Here is a 26,439-nt window from a genome sequence, read left to right as displayed (position 1 = left end):
TGTTCTTTCTTCTGACTCTGTTATATATTTTTTAAAACAGCTCTTCTTGGGACATTGTGCTCAGCCAGCCTTTTTTTTCATTCAGCTTCTGACTTTTTTCAGTTTTAATATTTCATGTTCTGTTTGTGCAGCCATTTATTTGATGTTATTCTTTCAGTGTGTCACTTATTTTAAACACCTGAGTGAATCCAATGTATTTTTCTTCTAAATTACTGGAAGCCATATCATTTACTAAAGCAGAAAGTTGAACTGCTTTTTGCTGAATAGCTGCAAGATTTTTCCAAGCTTGAGTTTTTTTATTCTCCTTTTCTGGTTGATTTCCTATCACCTTCTCCAAATATCCTTTTTGCTGGCATCCAGGTTGTATAATTACTTGCCAATAACTGAATTCAACCCATTTTGGTAGCCCTCTATGTGACAGGTCCCTACTCCAGGCCAGCAATCAAGGAGACTCATTCCTCACCACTGACTCCTGTGAGGGACGATCACTAAGAGCAAACATGGAATCACATGGTATTTTCAGATGCAGCTCCCTGCACTAAGCACAGTTTCACTTGAGCATACAGGGAGCATGCTCCACACCTGGGGCTGGAGACTGTTTCTCTCTGTAGTCCCACACAAAACTCCACACTGACCACTTTGGAGTTCTGTGTCCCTGTTCCCAATAGTTGACACGCACACTTGGATATTTGAGTTTCACACACACACTTGGGAAAAACTGGCACAAACTTAGTATCTGTGCCCCTTTCTGCCCAGACTGAGGTAATCATGCTGCCACCAGTCAGCTGCCATTAGACTCTTACAAAGGGTACCCAATTATACTGTGTAAAATTAATACTAATACAAATGGTAAGGTATGACCAAAGTAGCAAGGCTTTCAGGAGCAGCCAATGTCAATATAATGAGCATAAGTTTTCTCAGGATGTTAAAATTATTCTCTAAAGGACCAGCTACAATGAAAGGTATTGCAATATTTTTAATGATAAATTATAAAACAGAAAACGGGAGAATACAGAGTGCAATAAACAGAGTTTCAACCACAGAGAGATAAAAAAATAATACAGTTGGATAGTTTCTCACAGATGCAGAAAACAGTACTAAACTATTTTCACTAAATGCCCCTGAGTAACTAAAGAATTAATGTTCTCTGACTACTTAAGCAAGGCAAGCTGATGTGTGCTGTGTCGTACCACAGCAAAAGCCAGATGATGTCTCTCTTTGTATGTGTGGATATGTCAGATGTATATCCTGTCAGAAATCTTTCCTGTCGAGTTTTGAAGTGTTACTGCAAGAGTTCCAAAGAAACCAGATGCTGGTTAGAGGATGACATCACCTCTGGTACATTACACACACATACCTTGGCTAAGATCTGTGGCAGCATCTGAAAACTGTAACACAATTTCAAACTTTCCACTCTTCCAGGGTTCTCTGATAAGCATACACATTTGATTAGTTACAACAGTACAACCTAATATACATGCATACTTTCTTTCTGACCAGCAGGACCTACTGTTGGTGCAATTTTAACACAAGTAACTTTACAAATATATTTAACTCTGACATCTGTACAAATCAGTGTGATAGTCAAATAACATTAAATTCTTTATAAAACTCTGGCTAGTTATGCTGGAATATACATACATGTACAGCCCTACTCTCCCTGGCACATATGGCACTACCTCATAACATCACATCCTTTACTGGCCTCTTTTCTCATTTTCAGTTTTTACACTGGGAGAGCTCTAATCAACATCTTCATCAGTGCATAACCATTTTAGAAGTCTAGATTTTATTTTTCATATTGGTTTGTGTTGGGTTATCATTTTCTACTTACAACTTTGTTAGCTGTGATCAATACTAAAGATAGCAATGCTTTCACCTCTTTAGTACATGTGATTTTATACCAACTCAACAAATACATCTTTATACTGAGGATAAATTCTCTTCCAGATACAAGACTTGACATCCTTAAAGTTATTTTTTACTGAGGCAATTTGATAACTTCCCATATTATTTGCTCCCAATAATCTTTCTGAATTATTACATATCCATCATAGACCTCTTGTGTGCAGAAATATTTTTCAAGTCTTGTAGGGATGTAGAAATATTTGTCAAACAATTCCATGCAATTTCTGTTTAGCTGCCTTACTAGGATTAAAGCATATTTATCTCATTTGATGCCTGTAATATCACTATTTAATTGTTCACTCTATTTTACCTGTATAGTGTATTTTCTTCTCAGTTGTAATGCCTTTTATTTTATACTTATTATTCTTTTCCAGATTGCTGCTGCTTTTCAATTATAACATCAACTGTGGTTTAACAAAATTACTGTCTTAACCTCTGCATCTCTTCCTTGAACAATAGCATTACACCTGAATGTGCATGTTGATCTGAGTTCAAGCTTCATCCCTCATCTCCTTTTATCATCTGCTCCCAAATTCTTGGTTCTTCTGCAAATCCTCCTTACATTTTTTCTATGTATACTGTACATTGTATTACCTGTAGGTGGTGTTTTATTTTCCCATGGTCTAATTTCCGTTAACATAAAGACTTTCTTAATACTTTTATGTATACAATATTTTTCAGTAATGATTTGTAGCCATCCCTATTGGTAAAATATATTTTCTCCATTCCCATGTTGACTTGGTTGTCAGAATATTTTCTTCTACTTTGTAAATGTAAAATTCTGCCTAGCTGTTATTGCTCTGCTTAAGGACCTACATTCAAAATCCTGTTTTGTTCTAAGTTTACAAACTCTGTTTTTTTAACATCATTTCTTTCTGCTTTAATTTGTAACCTTCTACTTGTGTTATTTATACGAGCCTTAACTATGTGACTGTAAAGTTACTTCTAGGAAAGCATCTGCTTATATTCCCTTCAGTGTGTAACACACTTCTTATTTTCACAAAAATACTAGTTGCTTCTCCTGTAAATATTAATTTTAGAATTTTCCCAAACAGATGGCTATCTGTTCACTGTTCAGTAATTTCCTGATTTATTACGTGTGTTTGCAGACAGTGTCTCTCTCTTTGCAGATCTCTGCTGGTAGATTAAAACAGACCAGGTAATGGAAGTGGCATGATATTAGCTAATCTCAACTACTGGAGAACTATTAGTGTATAGTTCCAACTGTATGCATATAGCACCAGGGGAACATCCATAAATAGAACAAGACCACAACATTATACAGTGTATGTCTAACCTTTATCTTGTAACAGTATAAACCCCAGATATGTAATAGCCAAGAGAAAGAAGAGGAAAAAAGTACATTCCTACTTTAACATCACTGATATTAACAGCAGTCTCATCCCCACATCACTTTTGAAGTACCCCTGCATGCTGTATAGAAATATTTTTGCATTGTAATATGTAGCTGTCTTCAAGAAAGTTATTATATACATACTACTAAAAAAAGAGCATTTTTACTTGGTTACATCTTCAGCTCCTTCATTATCCTTCTAAACTTTAATGAAAAAGTGGGAATTGTACTTTAACGTCCTACCACCAGTTAACATAGTCCACAAACTTCCATTTTTTTTCTTTCTGCTTCTTGCAGAAGCACAGTTTTCATGTCCAAACTTCATTTTATGGAAATGTCTCTATAGTTAATCTGTTTCTTCTCTACTTTCACATTCTTGCTGGCCTTGTCATCATCTGGACCACCCCAACAGTGGTTTCTGGTTCAAACTGAATATGTTTGTGTTTTTTTTCCAGCTCCTGTACTTTTTTCTGTCACACAATCATTTTCCTTTGGAACACTGGAAAAGGTTTTACTGGGAAGTTCTGCCTATGAGCTGTGCCATTGTCAGAGGAGTGAGAAGCAGAATTCCTTTCAACTTGATGGCACACTTTTTGCCATTGTAAACTTTATTTCCTCCTTCACCTGTTCTGCATCCATTTATGACTGCTGCCTCAGAAAAAAACATTTTGAAGACAACTGGATTGTAGCAAATGAATTTCCAGTCTGACTCTCAACATCTGATTGCAAGGATAAACTCACTCCTCTTCTGCCCGAGTATCTAAAATTATTTTCCTAAACACACTGCTGTCCCCAACTGATAGTTTATTTACCCTGCAGTTACAGTTTTCTCAGGAGCATTTCCTTCTGTTGATAATAATTTCAGTCCAGTTATTTATTTGTACTTTCATAAAATGAATGCAGTCTGTTTCCTCCATTTTCTCTGGTACAGCAGAGGTCTCAGGTTTTCTGTCTGTGCTGTCTCTTCTAAAGCCTCATATTCAGCCAGTCTTTATTTTATTTCATCCTTTTTCCTTAGCTATATCATCTAATTAATTACTTAAAGCTTCTATTTCTTCCATGCTCATGTCATTTGACTGTATGTATTTCTCCAGTGTCTCACTTATTTTAAACACCTCTGAATGCATTTCCTGTATTTTTTCCAGTACATTACTAGAAGCCATCTCCTCTGCTAAGACTGAAAGCTGGACCATTTTTTTTTTGTTGAATAGCTGCAGGGCTGTTCTCCTTTTCTACTATGTTTTTTTTTACTTTCTCCAGATTTCTTCTTTGTTGACATCCAGGCAGTGTGTAGTGACTATCCAGCAACTGAATTTTACGCAGATAAATGTCTCTTGTTGACTGTTTTCCAGAGTTTTCGGTTTTCTCAGTGGGAGGACAATAATCCTGTAGATCAGTGTGGAGTCATTTAGCATTCCCCTATGCATATCTAGCTATACTCCATTTTATCGGGGCCTTTAGCACCAAATTCTTCTTTTATTAAGTCTCTCTCTTAAGATTGACCTATCTCAAAGAAAAAGCAGGTGTTCAGTAAATACAAAAATAGTCTGATACTGTCTTCAAGATGCTACTATGTCAAGACTCCATAAAAAATATGCATTTCAAGCCTACAACCGTAGCTACAAAATGTAACACAAAAAAGTGTGAGCAAACAATAGCATGAGGCTGCCATTGGTCACTATGTATATGCTCATAAGAGTAATCACAGAAATAGAATGCATTTCTGGTACAATTTTTATTGATATTGAACAGTGCAAGTGGTATGAATGAGTATGACTAGGGATGGAATGATCTTGGGAGTGGGATTGTTTATGGTGGGTGAGTATCTATTCTCCTGGTTGTATTTTCTGCCATTGCAACAGGTGATTACTTTGGTGAAATCCAATAGACACTGTAACCATTCATGGATATTTTAGAGGTTCATGGTAGGGAATCACTGCTGCAGCACCATTCCATTCCTGATGATTAGGAATTTGCTGCAGGTATGCGTCAGTCTACCTAACCTGACTTAGAGCTTTGTATGCTGCTTTCACATGTTGCTGTTCTCCCCAACCAGAGGTGTCGACCTGACAGTGGGTAAAAAGGGGAGAGCAGCCAGCCCCCACAGTCTCCAGCTCTTTTTACTATGATTGAGGCATTTCCTAGTTCTGACTAGAGTAATAAGTAGCTGTTTGTTAACTTTTTCATAATCTTGCAAATTCATATTCATTATTTCAGTGATGTTGTCTTTCCATCTTCTATCATCTGTCAGCCTCATTCCTCTTTTGACTTTGGTCTTTCCAAGCATCATTGTCTTTTCTTGTGAATTCTGTCTTTACACTCACGGCCCGGCCAAAGTGTTGAGTTTTAGTTTTGCTATCTTCCAGTGTGTACAGTCTGTTGTTGTTGTTTGTCTTTTGGCTTTTCCCAGTTAGGGGTCACCACAGCGGAACTCCGGTCCACTAGTGATTGGCAGTTAGTTTTTATGGTGTCGAGTTGCCAGCCCTACGCCCAACCTTCAACGAAGGCACGCCCATTCAACGCTTGTCTTTCGAACGCCCACTCGACTGCGGGGAGGACATGCAGACTCCACACAGAAGGCACTCCCAACCCAAGCTGAGAATCGAATGGGAGAACCTCTTGCTGTGAGGCAGCAATGCTACCGCTGCACCACCACGGAACAGTCTGTGCAGTCTGTATTCCCGCAAATTCTTAATGATATAATCTTCATGTAGTTCCTGGAATTCTCAAAAATTTTGATCTGCACCACATTTCAAAAGGATTAATTTTCTGTTTCACAACTTTGCTTATAGTTTTCCTCTTCCAGACATATGTTAATGGGAAAACTGTAACATTGACTGTATGGACCTTTGCTGACAATGTAATGCCTTTGCTGTTTAAAATCTTGTCCTGATTTACACTAACATTCCTAACAAGAAGCAACTGTTTTTTAATTTCATGGCTGCTGTCACCATCTGTAGAGCTTTTTGACCCCCAGAAATAAAACTTGTTACTACTTCCACTTTTCTTCCATTTCTGTTTGTAAAGAATTGATAGGCATGATGACATAATTTTATTAATGTTTTTGTTTGAGTAACAAGCCATTGTCTGTGTTTTCTACCTTTTCTTTCATCAGCAGGCTCTTCAAATCTACTTCACTTTCAGAAATCCGTGGTGTTATCTGAATATCCAAGGTTGTTAACTTTTTTATACATCACTCAAAAATAAATGTGATGATATTAAATCACTAGTTGACGTACGTTGGGCTACTTTATTACATTATGTTCTGATGATGCTTTGGAGGCAGCACACCCTCGTGTTAATATTTTCCCAGCACTTTTGGTTCCAGCATCTGATTCATTTAACCCTACACACTGTAGTATTCTTGACTGTGTGCTCACCCATGCAGTTATGGAAATGTTCCTATCAGAAAAGGAAAGAAACAGCCTTTTACTGCAGTCTGTTCCTGGTCTCAAGGAAAGAGGGACCTTTAACACCCATTCTGGGCCTCCCTGTTCTGAACAATTTTTAAGAAAAGGGAAGTTCATTATGCTCACTGTCCAGTCACTGTTGCCTCTACTAATGCACAAGCCTTAATTGCCACCTTGAACAAAAAGGACACCTGTCTTCTTATCCCCATTTATCAAGGCCACCAAATGTTTCTGAGGTGTATGACATTTTCAGTTCACCTGACTGGTCTGGTTTTGAAAATGGAAATCAAAACCTAAACCATCAGTATTTGAAGTGGTGAACATTGTAAAATTTGTGTTGTCACTTATGGGAAGGGTTTACTGTGTGCTTTGAAGTAAAAAACAAGTACCGAACCAACACGGCTAGGCACAAACTCTATCTATTGAATGTAAAAGAAAGTGATAAAAGTAACACTTTCGCGATAACACTATCTCTTCTTCAGACTGTGTTGTTTCCTGCTCATCACCTTTTCTGCCTGTGGGCTTATTAAAAGTGAGGAAAAATGAGCAAACTTTGTACAGTGCAGTCCTGGTTCTCCTTGCTGTTACAACTGAGAGAAGAAGAGATGTTATTACTAATGAATTGCACCTTGGTAACCTAACATATGCACTCTTTTAGTTAATACTGAACTTGGCAGCCCCAAACTGACTTCCTAGAAGATAGGTCCCCGTTTCCCTGCATCGAGAGTTTCTGACCTAAGGTGTGCTTGTCATTATATAAGCCTGAAAAACAGCCACCAGAAAATTCTACAGGGAAGGTCCACCTGTCTGCAATTTCAGCCTGCCTTTACCTATGGACCATTCCTCTTATCTCATTGATTAAGCTCTTTCTGAAGAAGAAACCATTGTCTGTATCTTGGGACCTGAATTTTGTACATGAGAAATTTACCGTCCCTTCTGAACTAGCCAGTGAGTGACTGTTTTTATACCTTTACCTTGGTAAACCAATTGGCAAGCAATAATCATCTATGTATGCTGGGTCTCTGAACTGCATTCCCTGACAGCCACAGAGCTCTACAATATTTTTATGAATACAGAATACCCTTAAGGACCTGCTCATTCTCCATGCTCAATGTGAACTGTGATTTAGTTCTAAACCAAACTATTCAGATGCCTGTGCCTGTGCGGAGGCAGACTTCTCTATGTGCTGGACAGACATAGCTCTGGTGTCATTTGTTTAGAACCAAGGAGTCGACAAAATGAGATTAGTTGTCACCTTCAAACTGCGGAAATTAAGCAGGCCATTATCCAAGCAAATGCTTGCCAAAAGACTCGCTAACTGCATTGTAGTTTCTTACAATCACAATGAAATGACTTCACAAGGGCAGAATAGAGATTACTGTCCAAGACCAATGACAGCTACTGCAGCCTTCTTCAGGAATGTCTCTTCAGAATATATATGAAGCAGATGACACATCAGAACATGTGAAGCAGATGCCTTTACAATGCACTATAGGTTGGAACAACTATAATTTTTGCAAGCAGTAGAAGCTGACAGTTTTCCCTAGAAGTGGAGCATGGTTTGCTACTTACTGTTGTCCTACAGCCATGTTAGCTCTTGTACCCCAAGAGTTGAGGACATGTATGCTTTAGTATTTTCATGTATCAAGAATGGTAATTGCAGCAGTGATCCCTGTAATGAATATAGTAATATAATACAGCTGTGTAATAAGTTAGCGTAGTGGTAGATGTAAGAGTACTGGATCAATTTCTGTACTACAGAATCCCTCTCACATTGTACCAACATTTTAAGTTTTTAGGTGGATAATTACCTTAAAAAAATGCATATTTAGCATTTAATTTCCTGTCTGCAAGCTAGGGGCAGAAGGTGTCTTGAGATCACAGCAGTCTTCTTACTCGGGTACCTCTCACAAGCAGTTTGGAATGGCCTGTTTTTCTCATCAAAAAGATATGAAGATGACAAGGGTTGCTGTTTCCTTTCTAACCAGTATTAAATGTCTGCATAGGGGATGCCTAAGACTGGAATTCTAACCAAATAGATGGACATAATCTGTGCAAATTTTCATTTATTAGGAATGGTACTGCAACATTCATCCCATAATTCAGTTAGTATACAGTTGTAGTTTAACAGTCAGTGACTGGGTAGTTGAAGACCACTAAAATGAATGTTTGAGGATTGTTTAAGTGTATTCCAGCAGGGTTAAGAGTCAGGAAAACCTGCATCAGATTTAGTGAAAGCCTGTGCTGTCACCCTTGTTCAAGTTTGCCTTGTGTATTCAAAAATTAATTTTTCTCCTTGAACAATAGATAGCAACAATTGAGGTAGTCTTTGGGGATAGCACATTTGTAACTATATTTGGTTTAACCATCCTGTTTTGACATACTTGAAAAATCTTATGAGAGGATCTGCTTTGGTTGTGCCTTCCCCTGAGCAGAGGTCCCACCAGTTATCATAGTGCTTTTTTTGGCTGTTTAAAATTAGGCTACACGGCATGTTATGTAAATGGCAGTAACTCCAAGGATTGTTATGGTCTTTCACTGTAAAGATGTGGCTTGGGTCACTGCAAACTGCTTTGGTTCACTAATCTGTGCCCAGTGGAGAACTTGCTACTAATGACAGTACTTATCATGTTTTATGTAGCAGAATTAGTGCATGGAAAGCTGATTTTTTAACTCTCCATAAACAGAAGTAACCAGTCACTGTCGATAGTTATGAGAAGCATGGAACAGTAGCTGCTTCAGCCAGTAATATTCTTATTTTGCTTCTCTGTGCTTTTTGCTGCAATACCAGCGCATCTATGTTTGCCCGCTCTCCCTTAATTTGACAATGCATATGCAATTTTCATCCTCCTCAAAATGAATTATGATGTTTGTGCTAGTAAATGTGCAAATTCTACTGCTTTTAATTAAAAACATATTTTAAAACACAAATAATGGAGGAACTCATGGCAAGACCATTTCACATTTCTGTAGATGATTCTGCATCTTTTGACATTCTTTGCTTGTTTTATTTTCCTTTGTTTTCCTTGCTGTTTCTCTTATATTTCTATCTGCATTTGTTTCCTTTTTATAGGAAAGTGCTTCCTTGGCAGATAGATTGATCCAGGTATTGTTTTCAAACATCTCCTTTCTCAACTAAAATTAAAGGGGCAGTCAGGACACATCATGTGTTCAAGCATGCATTATATTGCTGCATGACTATTCAATATCATATTCAATTAAAGTAACCACTATATTCTTATTTTGCAGTTGGACAATATGATTTATCAGATGATCTAAGTAATTAAATGTAAAGGGGCTTTAAGGTGCCTAGCACTGTAGCTGAATTTTAATTTAGAAAGTTGCAATTACCTCTCTTTCATCAGTTATAAAAATACTTTGAGGTTCATATCAAAGATTGGAATACTTACTGTAAATTAAAACTAGATCTGAAAGTATAGTGCACGTGCTACACATAAATATGCATGTTCTGTACATGAAATGCAAAACGAAAAAGGTCAGTAAATGGTGAATATTTAGCAATTATGCCATAGTTAAATCGTAAAAAGGTCAGTAAATGGTGAATATTTAACAGTTATACCATAGTTAAATCATAATGAACTAACCTGAATGTAATTTATATATTGTTTTATTTGGCAAAGTAGTTTTAGAATTTGTTACCATTTCCAAACACGAACTTCCATGCATCTATTCACATATGATTAAAACAAAATTATGTCCTAAGGGACAAGTGACAAGGGCACAGGAAGCTGAGGAAAACTATCTGATTAAGAGAGAGCTGGCCACCGTAAAACAGCAGAGTGATGAGGCCAGTACTGAGTTGGAGCAAGCTCACAATACCATCCGGGAGCTCCGGCAACAGCAGCAATGGGTAAGGAGTATAGCACCACTTTCTTTACTATTCTAAATCATGCTGTTCTCTTATGCTGTCCATGCTTTGTTTTCAGTTTTAACTCTTAGATCATCGCCATTTGCTTACTGTTTCAGAATATAATGTTTGACTAGATCTTTGAAACACTGTTTTACTTGACTAATTGTATATGTCTGATTACTGAAATTATGTACACTTTTAATGATACAGTTAACACAAGTCTCAAAAGAAGTCATGCTGCTCGGCTCCATGATATACAGGGATGGAGCCCTGTATTTACTGTAACCTAGACAGCCTAAGTTTGAATAGTTTCTCTGGCACTGTAGCAGTTTGACAGGGTGGTGAGAATGTAGTCATTGTCCGTTTGCCCATCCTGGGAGGATGGACTAGAGATCTGCATAGAGTCAGTATATGCCTTGTCAAAGACTGGCTTGTCTATCTGGTTACAGGAGATTTGCTACAGTAGTGATGGTGGAGAAATGATCGAGCTGACAGTGTGGGCTTGGTACCTACGTCATTACACTTGCTCTGCCCAGTTACAGATTCTCTTCTCCATATCCTGAATTCCCAACCATAGCCACATATAGTTTCTTTTCCTCCTTTGTCACTTATAAAAAGGAAACCAGCAAGTCGTAGATGCTAGAATACCCTTGATTAATTTGGTGTACGGACAGAGGTAAGGGGTCAAAAACAGGTAAAGCCAAAAACGAAAGACCATGTCTGCCTGTTGTATGAGGCCAGAACTATCTATAATGATTTTGCAAAAAGCTTGTATGAAAAGGACAAATAATTTGTTTTATATTGGCCCACATCAGAAGGCTTAGCGTAACTCACAGTAGTGAAAAAAATGCATCATCTGTAATGGGGACATAAGTACGCTGTGAATAAGCAGAAGTAATTAAAAAACATTGATTTGTGATTATTAAAATAAACTTGTATTTCCTCCATTGTTCCAGTATTTGCATCTGTGATTTGAATTTTGATGCATTTTTCACAGTAACCGATTTTCACATTTTGATAAGGTATAACTTGTCCTTTTAGTGCAGTAAAAAATAGTTGAGTAGCCTGTTAATGTTGCTTTAGAAAAACATTGCCTTCGCTGATGAGTCAGAAAAAAATCAGCAAGATAATTTTTAGAGGACTAACTAATAAGGTGCAAACAAAACTGATTGAGCTTTTGGATTGCAAGAACCCTTTTTCTGTGGCAGACAGGTTATTGTGTTATAACAATATGACAAAAAAATTTATAGAAAACAGACTGTGTACTTCTTTAGCATATACACACAAAAAATCGAATAATAAACCACAAAAACACCAAAACGGGCAGAGCTGAAATCTCTTTTTTACTACACAAATCTGGTACCTCGGCTACTTGCCTTCAAAGGACCATTGAAGGCAAGTAGCCAAGGTACCAGATTTGTGTAGTAAAAAAAGATTTCAGCTCTACCCGTTTTGGTGTTTTTGTGTACTTTTTTACTCAGTTCATCAGAATTGACCATAGCAGCAAGAAGCATCTGTAAAGAGTGTATTCAAGCTGAATCTCACTGTATCAGAGTGTGAGAGAGAAAAAACATTTAGGCTAAAAAAAATTATAGAAATGCAGGTTTGGCTTAAACACAGCATATAAAGATGATGCTTTAAAACACTGTGCCTTACAAACATTATTATTATTATTATTATTGAGCCTTACAAACATGTCTGCTGTAGGACCAGAACAACTTTTGACCCCTTCCCCCATTTTTTGGTTTCATTGACCGAAGAATTTTTGTAGGCTTTCTGTGGATACCTTTGATTTTTATTAACTGCCCATTTTTTAACATGCTTTGATGGACAGTGTTTTTTCCCCTTGTTTTGAACCTTTTGCCCCTGCTGCTTGCCAGGCTCTAGAACCTGTCTTGGCCAGCTGACCCTTTTGTTCCTCATGCACTGAAGTGAGACTGAGTGAAAGGGGTCATCATTAAGGTAGGCATCAGGGGTTGTTCAGATATTTCGTATGGCCCTAATCCCACAATGTGTGTCAGTTGGTATGCTAAGGGTTCAGTGTGTAGTGAATGTCAGCAAGGGCATGTCCCTTGCTTCTGTGAATGATGTAACCCAACTGGATAGCTCTGCCCCCCCCCCCCTTGAAGCATCTCCAGTTTCTATAAGTGGATTCTGCCCCTGAAACTTGCATTTCAGGCATGTGCTTCCACACCCTTTTCCTGAGGAGCGAGAGTCCAGCAAAGCAGTTACTCCTCTCCTCCCTGGGACCATCTACAGCAGGTACCCAAGCTGATGGCTGGATCATAGTCAGGATTTTATTACTCTGCACCAGACATTGGCTGATGCTGCTTTTAGTGTTCTTTATATTCACCTCCTCATTCATTAACTTTGAGTTACACAGACTTTCACTTAAAGAAAGGAAATAAACCACTGTTGTGTTAAAAAAGTAGGAAACTGATACGCATTTAAAAACTTGCCATTAATGATGCTCAGAGGGCATTATTAGAAAAAAAATCCACTGACAGTTGTTTCAGTGATGACTCAGACACATTAGATATACAATGCTGCAAATTTAAGTAACTGGTAACAGGGCGTTCAAAGGAAAATGGTAAAATTATGTAAATTCCTGGGATATAGATACTGTAGGAAGAAGAACCCTTGACTGAAAAAAATGTACAGAATAATATCAGAATATCTGCCCCATACAATTTTGGTAGCACAATTTTGAAATAATGCTCCCCTCTAAATATGTAAAATCCATAGACTTCTGCAGTGCATTTTTTCTTTTTAAATATCTTTATTAAAACAACAGACATTAAAAAATATTAACATTTTTTCATTCACAATCATTGTAAATTGCATGATGTTAAGTTGTCAATCTCGCCTTCATTCTTGCTTGATGGGTTCGGAGCCGATCCTCGGCTCCGACTCGGCACTTGCTAAGCTCGAGAGTCACTTTTACCAGCTCGAGGCAGCCCCATATCCCATGATGCAAGGCGGTAAGTACCCAGATCTCGTTTGCCACTTCGCTGATGAGGTCCTCCTTTTACCAGCTCCTGGTAAGTAAATTATTACTTTACTATTTTAGCCCCTTTTTAATAAAAACCTTAAATTATTAGTTTTAACTTAATTTTAATTCCTTTCTGACAGAAAATTTCCCTGTCTCCTCTAAACTTTTAGTCAGACTAAAACCCATACCATCCCCCCCCCCTGTTAGGGTGTGTGTGTGTGTCTGTTAGTGATACCTTTTGGTATATCTAATTTTATTTCTTGGACTGGTGTGTGTGTGTGTTTTACACCATGTCTAAAGAAAGGGTCTCAGGCTTTAAGAAGTGTGACTCGTGCTGTCAGAAGATGTCTCTGACAGACGGTCACACTTCTTGCCTGTACTGTCTGGGGCCTCTTCACGTGCAGGACTCCTGTGCTATATGTCATTCTTTTAGCCAGAGAGTCCTGCAGGAAAGAAGAAATAAACTGATTTTGAGGGGCCTTCTTAAGCCGGAGGGCTCTCCGGCTAAGTCGGCCCCATCTAAGACTTCTAAGTCTTCCAAGGCCCAGGCTTCTGTGTCCAAGCCTGTGGCCTCGGCTCCGACTCATTCAGAGTCGAGATCGGCTCCGGCTGGAGCCGATTCTGGGTTACCTAAACCTTCTATCGGTGCCGACTCTGGTTCGACCACTTTGGTGTCGGCTCCGATTGGTTCCGACCACCATGTGGCCCAGGCATCGGTGTCGGCTCCGATCGGCTCCGACACCCTTACATTTATGGCCGTATCGGCTCCGGCTGGAGCCGATTCATCGAAGCTACCTGTCGGTGCCGATAAGTTGTCGGCTCCGACAGTTTCAGTAGTTTCATCGGCTCCGATGGTTCCTTCGAGGAAGAGGTTTAGGTCCCCTTCCTTGGAGCCGATACTTTCGGCTCGGCCGCCTCTCCTCTCGGGCGGAGCCATCGGAGCCGATCTTCAAGGTCATCCAGGCTTTCTGACCATGATTTGGAGAGTGGTCAGTAGACTACTAAAGTCACAGGCACTGGCCCAAATGCTACATAGTCCGTCTCAGCAGGCGACTATTAGTCCACACCCATTGCAGTTCCTCCTTCGACTCTACCCCAGAGTTTGGAGTTGGAGTCTTTGGGAATAGTTTCTGCTACGGCTGAGGGACAGATACTCCCTTCTGCTCCTTCAGCCTCTACTCTTATCTCCTCTTGAGACCTTCCTTAGAGGGATTCGGTGGCGGGCTTCCCTGGTCTCCTCCGAGGCGGTGAGTGGCATCGGACCCTTGTCTGACCCCGCTCTTCCCCTTGGAGCCTCGGCCTTGGTGAGTTCGGCTCCGACATCTGCCTCAGAGCCTTCCTTTTCGGTGGGTCCTGGAGTTCCTAGCTCTTGGGCGGGTTCTCTCGGACCTCCCTGGGAGGAGCCTTGAGGTGATGAAGAGTGTGCTGGCCTCTGGACTCAGCCAGCAGTCTGTTCCCTTAGCTCCTCCCTCTATAGTGCCTGTTGACATCTCTGCCACTTCTCTTGCTCCCGGACCCAGAGATCCTCCGCCTCAGGTTTCCCCACTGGGAATATCCCCCTCTTCTGAGGATTCTCCTGACTTGTCGGGTGATCCTCCGCGGAAGAGGACTTGTAAGAGGAAACACGTAGACTCCCCCGAGTCTATCACTTCGGATACTGACTTAGATGAGTCAGAGGGATCCCCCTCTGAGGATGTCTCCTTCTCAGACATCCTAGAACTCCTTAGACAGAGGGGAAACTGGCCCACCAACAATCCCTCTGAGGATGAGTCAGTATACCTGGAGGCATTTGGATCTCGGCCCTCCACCTCCTGGGTGACTCCGCCTTTCGACCCCCTTATGCAGGTTATTGCTCGAAAGGTGTGGACTGCTCCTGACTCTGTAGAGCCTGTCCCTAGGAGGCCTTCTAAATTTATTACTGCCCCGTCGGACAAGCAATTCCTTACAAAAGGTGTCCCCGCTGATGCCATGGTGGTGGCGACTGCCACCAAGAAGGAACTTGCAGATCCTTTTGTACCTGTCCATCCTCCTAATAAGGACTCTAGGACCATGGATAGATATGGTAAGCGGATGTTTTCTTCAGCGACCTTTGCTATGCGTTCGCTGAACTATCTTTGTCACTTCACCAGACTCCAAAGGGATATCCTTAAGGAACTAGGTGAAGTTGTGCAGGATCCTACAGCTGCGGGGGCTCAGGAAAAAATTGCTTCGCAGCTAGGAACCCTTAACTCCATTGCAAACTTCTCCATGCGGCTTATATCATATGCTGCTGATGGAGCGAATAGGGCCGCAGGTACAGGTGTGGCTCTTAGACGCCAAGCCTGGATGCGACTATGTAATTTTGCAGATCCCTTTAAGGCGTCCTTCACAAACTCTCCCTTTGATGGGTCAGCTCTGTTTGGCCCTCAAGTGAAGGAAACATTGACCAGGTGTGAGCAGGACGGCAAAACTCTTTCTGCCGTAGGAGTCCGTTTTTCCATCCCTTCTAGACCTTATCCCAAAGGACAGAAGGGTGGCAAAATGTGGTTCCGCAAATCCCAAGGAGTCACGCCGGATTCACGTGGTCAGTTTACCCCTAGAGGCAGCGGGGGTAACAACAACAGACGCCGCTCTAGAGGCAGAGGGGGTCCACAAAACCAGGGAAACAGAGAGTCTCTCTCTGACAAGCCTTTTCAGCATCCCTGAGATGTTGCCTGGCTGTCCCTCCTTGGAGGCAGTCGGGGGAAGACTATCACTGTACCCAGAAGCCTGGCGTTCTCTCACTCAAGACAGATGGGTACAGTCGATCATATCCGAGGGTTACAAAATTCCTTTCGAGGAAAGTCCTTTCTATCCCACAAATTCCCTTCCAGACGTACCACCTAAGGGAAATTGCAGAGTTGGAAGTCTCAAAACTACTGCAAAAAAGAGCCATTCAGCCAGTTACAACAGACCATTCAGAGCCCGGAATCTACTCAAGGTTCTTTTTGGTCCCCAAAAAGACGGGAGACTGGAGACCAATATTGGATCTCAGCAGACTCAACAAGTCTGTGAGGAAGACAAGATTCCGAATGGTCACTCTTCAGTCGATTCTGCCCTTCTTGCAGAAGGACAACTGGATGTGCTCAATAGATCTTCAGGATGCATACTATCACATAAAAATTCACAGACGCTCCAGGAGATTTCTCCGCTTTTGGCTGGGGTCCAGTCATTTCCAGTTCAGAGCCCTGCCCTTTGGTCTCACCACAGCCCCCAGAGTGTTCACCAAATGCATGTCAGTGGTCACGGCTCACCTGAGACGTCAAGGATTCCAGGTGTTTCCGTATCTCGACGACTGGCTCCTGTCAGCCACCACCAGGCATCAGCTTGTTCAAGCCAGGGATTACACAATAAATCTTTGTTCTCATTTGGGCATCTCGATCAACTTGAAAAGTCATCCTTATTGCCCTGCCAGTCTATTACTTTCATAGGCGCAAACTTAAACACTGTTCGGATGTCAGCTACCCTTACAGACCAAAGAGTTTCAGACATTCAAAGTCATGTCAGGATCATTCTAGCCAACAAGAAGGTACAGGCCAGAATGGTTCTAAAAGTATTAGGTCTCATGGCTGCGGCCATTACTCTTCTTCCCCTGGCTCGCTTCTACATGCCTTCTTCAGTGGATGTTGTTCACTCAGTGGTCTTACCAACAACTTCCAATGCATCACCAAATTCTGGTGACACAGATTTGCAAAAATCATCTTGCTTGGTGGATCACTTCTCCCCAGGTTCACCAAGGCAGACACTTTGTACCCCCATCCCCGGTAGCCACTGTCACCACGGATGCCTCCTGATCGGGTGGGGGCATTATCAGGGCAGGATGGTTCATGGGGACGTGGCAACCGTTCGAGTACCACCTGCACATAAATGTCCTAGAGATGAGAGCAGTGCTTTTATCGTTGCAAGCCCTCAACGACTCTCTTCCTGTAGGGACGATTGCAGTCCACACAGACAACATGTCTGTAGTTTGGTATATCAACAAACAGGGCGGAACCAAGTCCTACCCCTTGTGTCGAGGCGCTCAGACTGTGGCAATGGGCGATCTCCTCTCATCGGTTTCTGGTAGCAACGCACATCCCTGGGAAAACCAACATTTTAGCGGACAGATTGAGCAGAGCTATTCTCATGCCTCACGAGTGGTCTCTCAAGCAATCTATAGTGGAGGAGATTTTTCTGGAATGGAGTCGCCCTTGTTGCGATCTTTTGCTACTCCCCAAAACAGCAAATGCCCAGACTTCTTCTCTCTCTTCCCTCTGTCAGGTCATCAGGTCAGAGACGCTCAGACCCAGGATTGGCCCCAGGTACTTCTTTATCCCTTTCCTGCTTGGCCTCTAATCCATCAGGTTATCCAGAAAGCTACCGTTTTGAGAGCCAAAATGATTCTCACTGCTCCTTATTGGCCTCGACAAATTTGGTTTCCGTTCCTCCATCGTCACCTTTTGGTGCAGCCATGGCATCTGGACCCAGTGCCATATCTTCTGATTCACCAATCCGGTCAGCTGCACGGTCTATCCCTTCTCTCAAGCTCACAGCATGGTTGCTCCACTTCCTTCCTTAGCCAGGCTTCCTTTGATCTCTAACCCAGTTAGAGACATCATAGTAACTTCTTTAAAATCCTCTACCAGGAGGATTTATACAAGCAAATGGAAGCGTTTCTCTTATTGGGCTAAAGCCAAGAATATCGATCCCTTCACTGCCCCAGTTCAGGCAGTTTTGGACTTCTTAGCGGAGATTTTTCATGCAGGCTCCTCTTCTTCCACAGTTAGAGTTCAACTGGCTGCTATCTCGAACTTTCATGTGGGGATCGCAGATCACAATATCATGTCCCATAGGCTTTGTAAAGCCTTCTTGAAAGGAATTTTCCTGCTAAAGCCTCCAATCAGGAATCCTCCTCCTCAATGGGATCTAAATTTAGTGCTGACATCCTTGATTCTTCCCCCCTTGAGCCAGCTGTTTCTTGCTCCCTAAAATTTCTTTCTTGGAAAACATTATTCCTAGTAGCTATTACATCGGCCAGGAGGGTGTCTGAACTTCAAGCTCTTCGGTTCGACCCCTATTTGGTCTTTCACAAGGACAGAGTATCATTGAGAACTAATCCGACCTTTTTGCCTAAGGTCGCCTCAAAACTAATTTGAATCAATCCATTGAACTCCTGTATTTTTTCCAAACTATTCAAACAGATCGGAACAAAATTACATTATCTTGATGTCCACCGCCAACTCAGATATTATTTGGACAGAACTAAACAATTCAGGAAATCCGATCAACTCTTTGTTTCCTATGCAGGTAACAGGAAAGGCCTTCCTGTTTCTAAAGTGACCTTATCTAGATGGCTGTCTTCTGTCATCTCTGAAATTTATCTGCTAAGGGGAAAACAGCTGTGCTCAAAACCTAAAGCACATTCAACTAGGAGCTTAGCTACTTCTACAGCCTTTCAAGCTAGACTTCCTTTAGACACTATTTGTGCAGCGGCCACTTGGGCCACTCCTCATACTTTTGTTTCCCATTACAAATTGGACTTGGCCTCCAGGGACAGAGCCAGTTTTGGCTCTACAGTCCTCAAGAGTCTGTTCCGTTGAGCCACCCAAGATAGAGGTGCTAGGGACGCGGTCCCATCAAGCAAGAATGAAGGCGAGATTGACAACTTAACATTAAGAAGTTATGTACCTACCATAACGTTCCATGTTAGTTGTCTTCTCGCCTTCTTTCTTGCGACCCTCCCTCCTTCCCCCAGGCCTGGACAGACCTTTCTACAAGAGATTGTTATGCTGAAGACCATTCAGAACTGGTCCTTCTTTCATCCTGTAGGCTTTCTTTCTTCCTTTGGGAAGTATTTATGCTTGGTGCTATTGCCCTTTGTCATCAAACGAGATCTGGGTACTTACCGCCTTACATCATGGGATATGGGGCTGCCTCGAGCTGGTAAAAGTGACTCTCGAGCTTAGCAAGTGCCGAGTCGGAGCCGAGGATCGGCTCCGAACCCATCAAGCAAGAAAGAAGGCGAGAGAAGACAACTAACATGGAACGTTATGGTAGGTACATAACTTCTTATTTTCTTCTTTCAGTCCAGAATTACATAAATCACTCAATTCTTGCCCTTCCCATAAACTGTACTGCTCCAGCTGAACATTGTTCTGCATTTATAGGTCCCACAAAATCCATTTATTTCCATGTAATTTGCTGCTTCGCTTTTCTGAAGATCCCACTTACAGTCCTTGTAGATTTTCTAGTAATTGCTTTTTTTTTTTTGGCAGCCAGTAACATTAAAGTTAGTAAGGTCTTACTGTGGACAGTTCAGGTCATATGGCCCATCCAAAGATTCATTTCCTTAGTTACAACCGTTTGCTCATCCAACATTTCTGACAGAGTACTCTGTAGAGAATTTTTAAATCTGCCAACTCATTACACACTCAAAAAAACATTGCTTCCAATTACCTCTCTCTCCTTCCCATCACACCTCCAGCAATTATCATCTACTTCAGGAAAAATTCTCTGAAGTCTGCTTGGGGTATAAAAATACCCATGTCAACACCTCCAAGCAAAAATCCTAAACCTTCTGGGCTTCGTTGTATACTTGGGAGCGATTCGTTTATCCTCCCATTGTTCCCTTGTAAATTGCATTTCTAGCCTCTCATGTCAGTCTTTTCTAACCTCTTCTGAATGATTCTTACTATTAGCATGTAATATTTTAAATGACCTACTAATTACCCCTTTAACGGCAACTTCTGTTCTCGATTCGAGTAAAAAACTACCAAAGCAGGTCTTTCATTTCACTCTATTACCTTTTACTCTCTAAATATTTGTTCCCAATGCCTTGGTTGCTGTGCCAGTTTTCACCAGTAAATTCCAGTCCCCTTTTGCCGCTTTCTGTACCCCTACTTGTGGTCATCCATATTGGCAAAATCTCTGTTAACTATTCCCGTGTTGACTTAGTTCTTAGAATACCTTATGCTACTTTATGAATATAATAATCTGTATGGCTGATATTCACTTTAAAGACCTGCATCTGAAAACTTGCTTTGTTATTTCTCAACCCCCCACCCAACATTGCATCATCATCCCACCTCCTACTCATGTTATGTATGTGAGCCATAACTGTAGACCCCAAATGTTTTGATTTGCTGGTTCTGAGGTCCGTGGCCATAATAGCTTTAATTCCATGCCCTTGGTCTCATTAAAAATATGTAAAAGGTGCTTAAAGGGTTTATTGTGGAGTACCTTTTTCTTGAAAACACCCATTAAAGATTTCATTCATCTGTGAGATCTGTCTTTGTGGTGGATGAACTTGCATCCTCTATCCTCTTTGAGCCACTGTTATCTGCTGAACTGAGGTCATTGTCATCAGAAACACTCTTCCTTGCATAGGTTCCTTCAGCTAAAAAGATTTCTGAATTGCAAGCTCTGTAAGTACGTTGTCCTTATTTGATCTTTCACAATATTAGGATGTTCATGTGCAAAATTCCATTCTTTGTGCCTAAAGTAACTAGTAGCTGCTGAGACTAATCTCACACAATCTATCCATTTGCCAGTTATCTTTCCCAGTTTCTGTGACATGGAAGAACATATTTTGCATTATGTGGAAGTGCAGTGGTAACGTATATTCCGAGTGAGCAGAACCAAGTCTTTTAGAAAATGCTCTTAGCTTTTCATTTCTTTTTCTGATCAAGAAAAAATTGGAAGTTAAGTATCTAAGTGACCCTGAGTGGCTAACACGGGAAGTGACGTAATGTTTAAGGTGTTTACCTCACAAATACAAAGTACAGGGTTTGATTTTCTCCCTTGAAAGTGAAATTGGCTAGACTTAAAATGGCCCACAATTGCAGCTAGCCTAATACTTAAACTATGAACAGATTGTGTACCAAATTGTTATGTAAAGTATAGTAAATGTATCAAAGCAAACAGTCCAGTAGTCCTACAAACCAAGGTGCAGTGAGTAATTCAAGTAAATCCACAAAAAAAACAGTAGTGAGGGCAACGGACAACTTCTTAAAAATCCGGTGTTTATTCAGTGTAAGCGCTTTCGTAATGTAACCATTACTTCCTCAGACACAAAAAAAAGCTACATAAAATGCTCAAAGTTTTATATACAAGTCAGTAAACTTTGGGTTAAATGATGTGGTCCCTCTTAAGCCAGTGCTAAAGGCTAAAAAACTTAAACATTAATTTTTTACCCTTGACATATACATTTTAGCAGTGTTTTTAAATATTTTTTGTATGGGCTTTAATGGTGTTTAATATTTATAATTATATTTATAATTATATGCACTGTATAAATGACAGTATGCAGTTACATGAATGCTTTTGGGAAGCTGTTACTTTCACTTAATTGGCTAGCATTTTTGAGGGAGTTTTAATTAAGTCATCTGCATACTGGCATTTTATGTAGTTTTTTGTGTCTGAGGAAGTAATGGTTGCATTGCCAAAGCGCTTACACTGAATAAACGTTGGATTTTTAATATAATAAATGTATGGTCGTATACATCGCTTGCTTATTCTGTTAGAGCAGTGGCTACCTCTCAAGATTTTTTTTCTACAGTGTAGCTTTAGATGATATTTTTACAGCAGCTACATGGACTTCAAAGAACACCTTGTAAGATGGTATGAGCTGGATGCAATGTCCAGATTGTGTCTGTATTACCTTATCGAAAAGTAATTTTAATCGAATGGCACTTTATATTGAAATGCCGTTCTTTGAGCTGTTTATAGTGAGATCGCGGTACAATGAAGATCGAAAAATTTGCCCTTTCCTCACTGTAGTGCAATCTCGGAGTTTGTATATATAATTAGCAGAGCAAATTTAATAAACGGCATTTTCGATGCAAGTGCCATTTGATTAAATTACGTTTCAATTATGTAATATAGACCCTTCAGATTTAAGTCTTCTTTTGGGGGCAACAGTAATAAAAGATGTATAAATTGAACCACGATAACTGCTCAAGGTGACAAGAACCACACAAAGACATCCAAAGAAATGTCGTTTAATCACAAATCACCGGCTGAGCGCTTTCACCATACAATGGCTTCATCAGAGTCGGTGTAAACATAGAATTAAACCCTTATATACAATTCACTAAATAATCTAATTAACACATTAACACTCATAAAATGACCTCATCTAGTCCCTGCCAATGAGCGATACAATACTTTATATACTGTTAAAAAATCACTTACCCTGCTGCTTATACTCTAAACAAATCACCTAAAGTTGTAAAAACAATCATTAATAATACACAATAATTTATTAATGAAAATAAAAACAGTTCAAACCCAAAATACAACATGAACAGCCTAAAAATTCAACTACATACTGTCCTTGAAATTCATATTAAACTGGCCTTATATTTCAATACAGGTTTAATTGAAATATAGTCATTGATGCCAGGAGGTCTCATAGCGTTGAGTCTCAACTGCCAAACAACTTCTAACAAGGCAACTTTATTACCAATGTCACCACCTTGATCAATGTGCACCCTATCAATAATAAAAAACACAAAACTTTTTAAATCCATTACATCTGGAACTGTGTAAAAATAAAGCATTGTGTGAATCCATATTTCTCATAGATCGTACGTGTTCAGTAATCCTGTCCCGCAGTCTACGCGTGGCCATACCCACGTAGAAAGCGTCACAGGTAATACATAAGGCAACATACACTATATTTTTGGTGTTGCAGTTGCATGTGCCAGGACATGGCAATGTGTGCCCAAATCCCTTGATACAAATGTTAGTACCTTCAGCTATAAATCTACAACTTCTGCAACCACCACATTTCAGCATTCTAGATGTCCTAGACCTAGCCACCTTCTCCAAAATTATTTTCAAGTTATCCCCCTTACCAAACACAATTCTAGGACTCGTCCCCACCACTTCTCTAGTCGTGTTGCTCAAACAATAGTCCCATGCATTTCGTAATGCTGCAATGATTTTCATTGCTTTCTCATTAAACTTCAAAATGAAACATGGCCCAAACGGGACATTGTTTTTAATCAACTCCTTTTCGTTAGCATTTCTCTTCAACTCTGAAATATTGGTTAGAATTGGCGAATATGATGAACTTCTTTTTCTAAACACCTCTCTCTTTAATTTCGAAAGCAACTGTAACGGATAACCCCTATCTATTAACATGCCTATCAGTTTGTAGATTTCCTGTTTAAATAAACACTCGTCACTAACCAGTCTAGAGATGCGCACCATTTGCCCCCTTGGCAACACCTTTTCTTTGATGATAAGGGTGGCAACTCTTAAAATGCAAAAGTGAGTTTGAATAGCTTTCTTTCCTATATAGAGTACTGATCAATGACTCCTTATCTTTCAAAATTCTGATATCTAAGAAATTGGCGCTATCCGTACTCCACAGGTACGTAAATCTCAAAAAATTGGTAGTGGTGTTTAAATACTGAACAAACTCAATTGCTCCAGCTTCATCCCCTTTCCATAAAATAAGCAAATCATCAAGGTACCTGTTGTAAAGAACAATGTTCTCAAAAAATCTGGACGGGAAGACAAATGTCCTTTCCCACGCTAATAAAACCAGGTTCGCAAAAGTTGGGGCACACCTAGCGCCCATTGCCACCCCTGAACATTGTCGAAACAACTCACCTTCAAATTTTAAGAAATTGTTTTGAAGTACAATTTCCATTAATCCAACCAAGAGATTCAATTTGCTTTTATCTACAGTTTGGCTCATTTAAACTTTCATGGAACATCTCCAAACCTTCCACATGGGGTATGACTGAAAACAAATTAATGACATCCACAGTCAAAAAACCATACAGGCTGCTTTTCAACATAGCCTCATGAGGGAGACCACCCAGAAAGATTAGCTTTGGACTCTACACTGTTGTTAATGAGGGCGTACCTCCTCATACCAGATAAGAAAATTATGTAAGTATATAATAATAAATCTTGATGATGAACAAGTCTGTCCTTATTAACATATCCACCCTTCTCGATTTTCTTCTTTACAGACCTGGTCTAGTGGTTTATAATTACTTTGTATGGCATAATAGAGATCTGAGAGGAAGGTCTCAGCCAGCACATTATGGGTAAAAGGAAGGGACTTGATAGCCTGAGAAAGTTTCTGGTATCAGACTATTCTAATATGTACTAGCATTAATTAGTCCTGCTGTTAAGCTCTGTCGTTTTGGTGAACACATAAATTTACTCTTACTCCCTCTGAAAAGAAATTACAAGCATAGTGATAGGGACCTTAAATAATAATGCAGTAATTAGGGACCTGGAAATGACTTAATCAGTGTAGGCACTAAAGTGCTGATGCTGTTCAATACATATGTTCCTATGGTCATAGCAGGGAAGATTGTTGGGGGGGATTCCCAATGAAATAGTGGAAGCCCTCCATTCCCAACCCAACTTTTCTTCTGAATGAAAGTCTGACATCTGTAGATAGATATTCCATCAAAAGGGTCATTGTTAACAGCAAGTCATAACATATAAGTTTCGACCACATTATTCTTGTCTTCTGGACAGAAACTGTTAAAACACTGACATGTCCATGTTCCAGAAAGGAACCAGTGGAAGGTTTTGAACTAGCTAGGTAATGACCAGGGTAAGCATGAGAGATGTGTTTGCATATCCCTTGCAATTACACATTCTTTTTAGTTATTTGAGCCACTACTTCCCATAGAGAATAGTGTTTGTTGTAGGCAAGTAACTGTGCCTTTACCTGATCAACCAAAGACTATACAGCCATGTCTAGCGTAATGAAAAGTAAATGTGTCTGGATAAAAGCAGGAAGTATATACATGTCCCACTGTTTTGAAGAAAAGTATACTGGTTAAGTATAGGAGTTTAAAACATTTATATATTTGTTTAAAAGTCTCCAACTTTGGCTATATGTACAAGAGAAAGTATGGTAACTAAATATGTCCTTTCATATCAATGTTGCCTTATTCTTCACTGAAGGGATCTCTTGCCAAAGATATCCCAACATCTGGCCAGTATACCAAAGCCTTTAGATTTTATAGGTGGTGTACTTTACACGTATTCTCCCCACGTAGGGTATAAAGGGGACATAGGGATGGAAATACTTAGCAATTCATTGTCACCAGTGCAAATACCATTATTGAATGTTGGTCTGAACTCCCATCTGCTGGTTAGCAGGCCATCTTCAGATAATTTCCTCATTGGGAGTGTCTTCTCTATTTTTTTCTCTGTATTGTTACTTGTGTTCTTGTCATCTAAGAAGGTAAAATGTCAGTGTGGGAGGCAGATTACCCATACAGACAGTCACGACTAGTTTCTTTTATGCATAGGTGTTTCCCATGACCTTATGCAGCATTCCATCTGTCATGCTTTTGTTCCTAAGACCTTGCACAGTTGCTCATCTTCCCTCTTCATATACCTCAAGAACCAGCATCTTGAATTGTTGGCTTAGGGTGCTGTGCCAGAATTCCCTCATCCAGAGGGATAGTCATCTTCCAAGAAGGCCAAAAAGTCTAGGGCCAGGTCGAGTTGCTGTCCATCCCCCACCAGACATCCCTCTAGAAGTTAGTGAAAGCCCTAAAGAACATCCCATCTGAAGTTATCATGGATTGAGTTCTCGCACGTCCTCTGAGGTTTTTTAGATATCTGCTCTGAATGTTGAGAGGGGACAAGTTTGATTACTTCTGAGAGGCTGAGGTCGATTCCTCAAATCTTAGTCCAGGAAGAGATTCCTACTATGATCATTGAATCCTATAAAGGGACTGAGCTGCCTAGGGTTGTAAAGGCAGATGTTCCACGTAAGGAAAAGCAAATGGCCAAGTGTACTACACCTGTTGCTAAAGTTCCACAGTGTGAATGGCAAGATTTTACTCAAGGTGTGCTTAATACCTTGTTGGCTTTGAAATTGCTTTATGGGGTCTTAGTTCCCGCTCCTCCCTGGTCT

At 40.3% G+C, this 26,439-nt stretch overlaps 1 protein-coding gene across 2 annotated transcripts in view; it reads left to right on the top strand.

Annotated features, from left to right (window-relative positions):
* Nucleotides 1-26,439, top strand: part of EVI5 (ecotropic viral integration site 5) — a gene marked incomplete in the record, with an annotated part of 2,059,651 nt that overhangs the window by 887,798 nt on the left and 1,145,414 nt on the right. Inside the window, 2 exon segments of one of the 2 annotated variants that reach the window (XM_044085675.1) lie at nt 9,746-9,778; nt 10,397-10,543. Coding sequence (XP_043941610.1) covers nt 9,746-9,778; nt 10,397-10,543 — 180 coding nt within the window. 2 annotated transcript variants of the gene reach the window in all.

The sequence above is a fragment of the Protopterus annectens genome, chromosome 10.part0 (genome assembly GCF_019279795.1).
Source record: "Protopterus annectens isolate FY-2018-M chromosome 10.part0, PAN1.0, whole genome shotgun sequence".
NCBI classification, from domain to species: domain Eukaryota; kingdom Metazoa; phylum Chordata; order Ceratodontiformes; family Protopteridae; genus Protopterus; species Protopterus annectens.
Note: the sequence above shows the minus strand (reverse complement) of the source record. Positions and strands in the feature narration are given on the sequence as shown.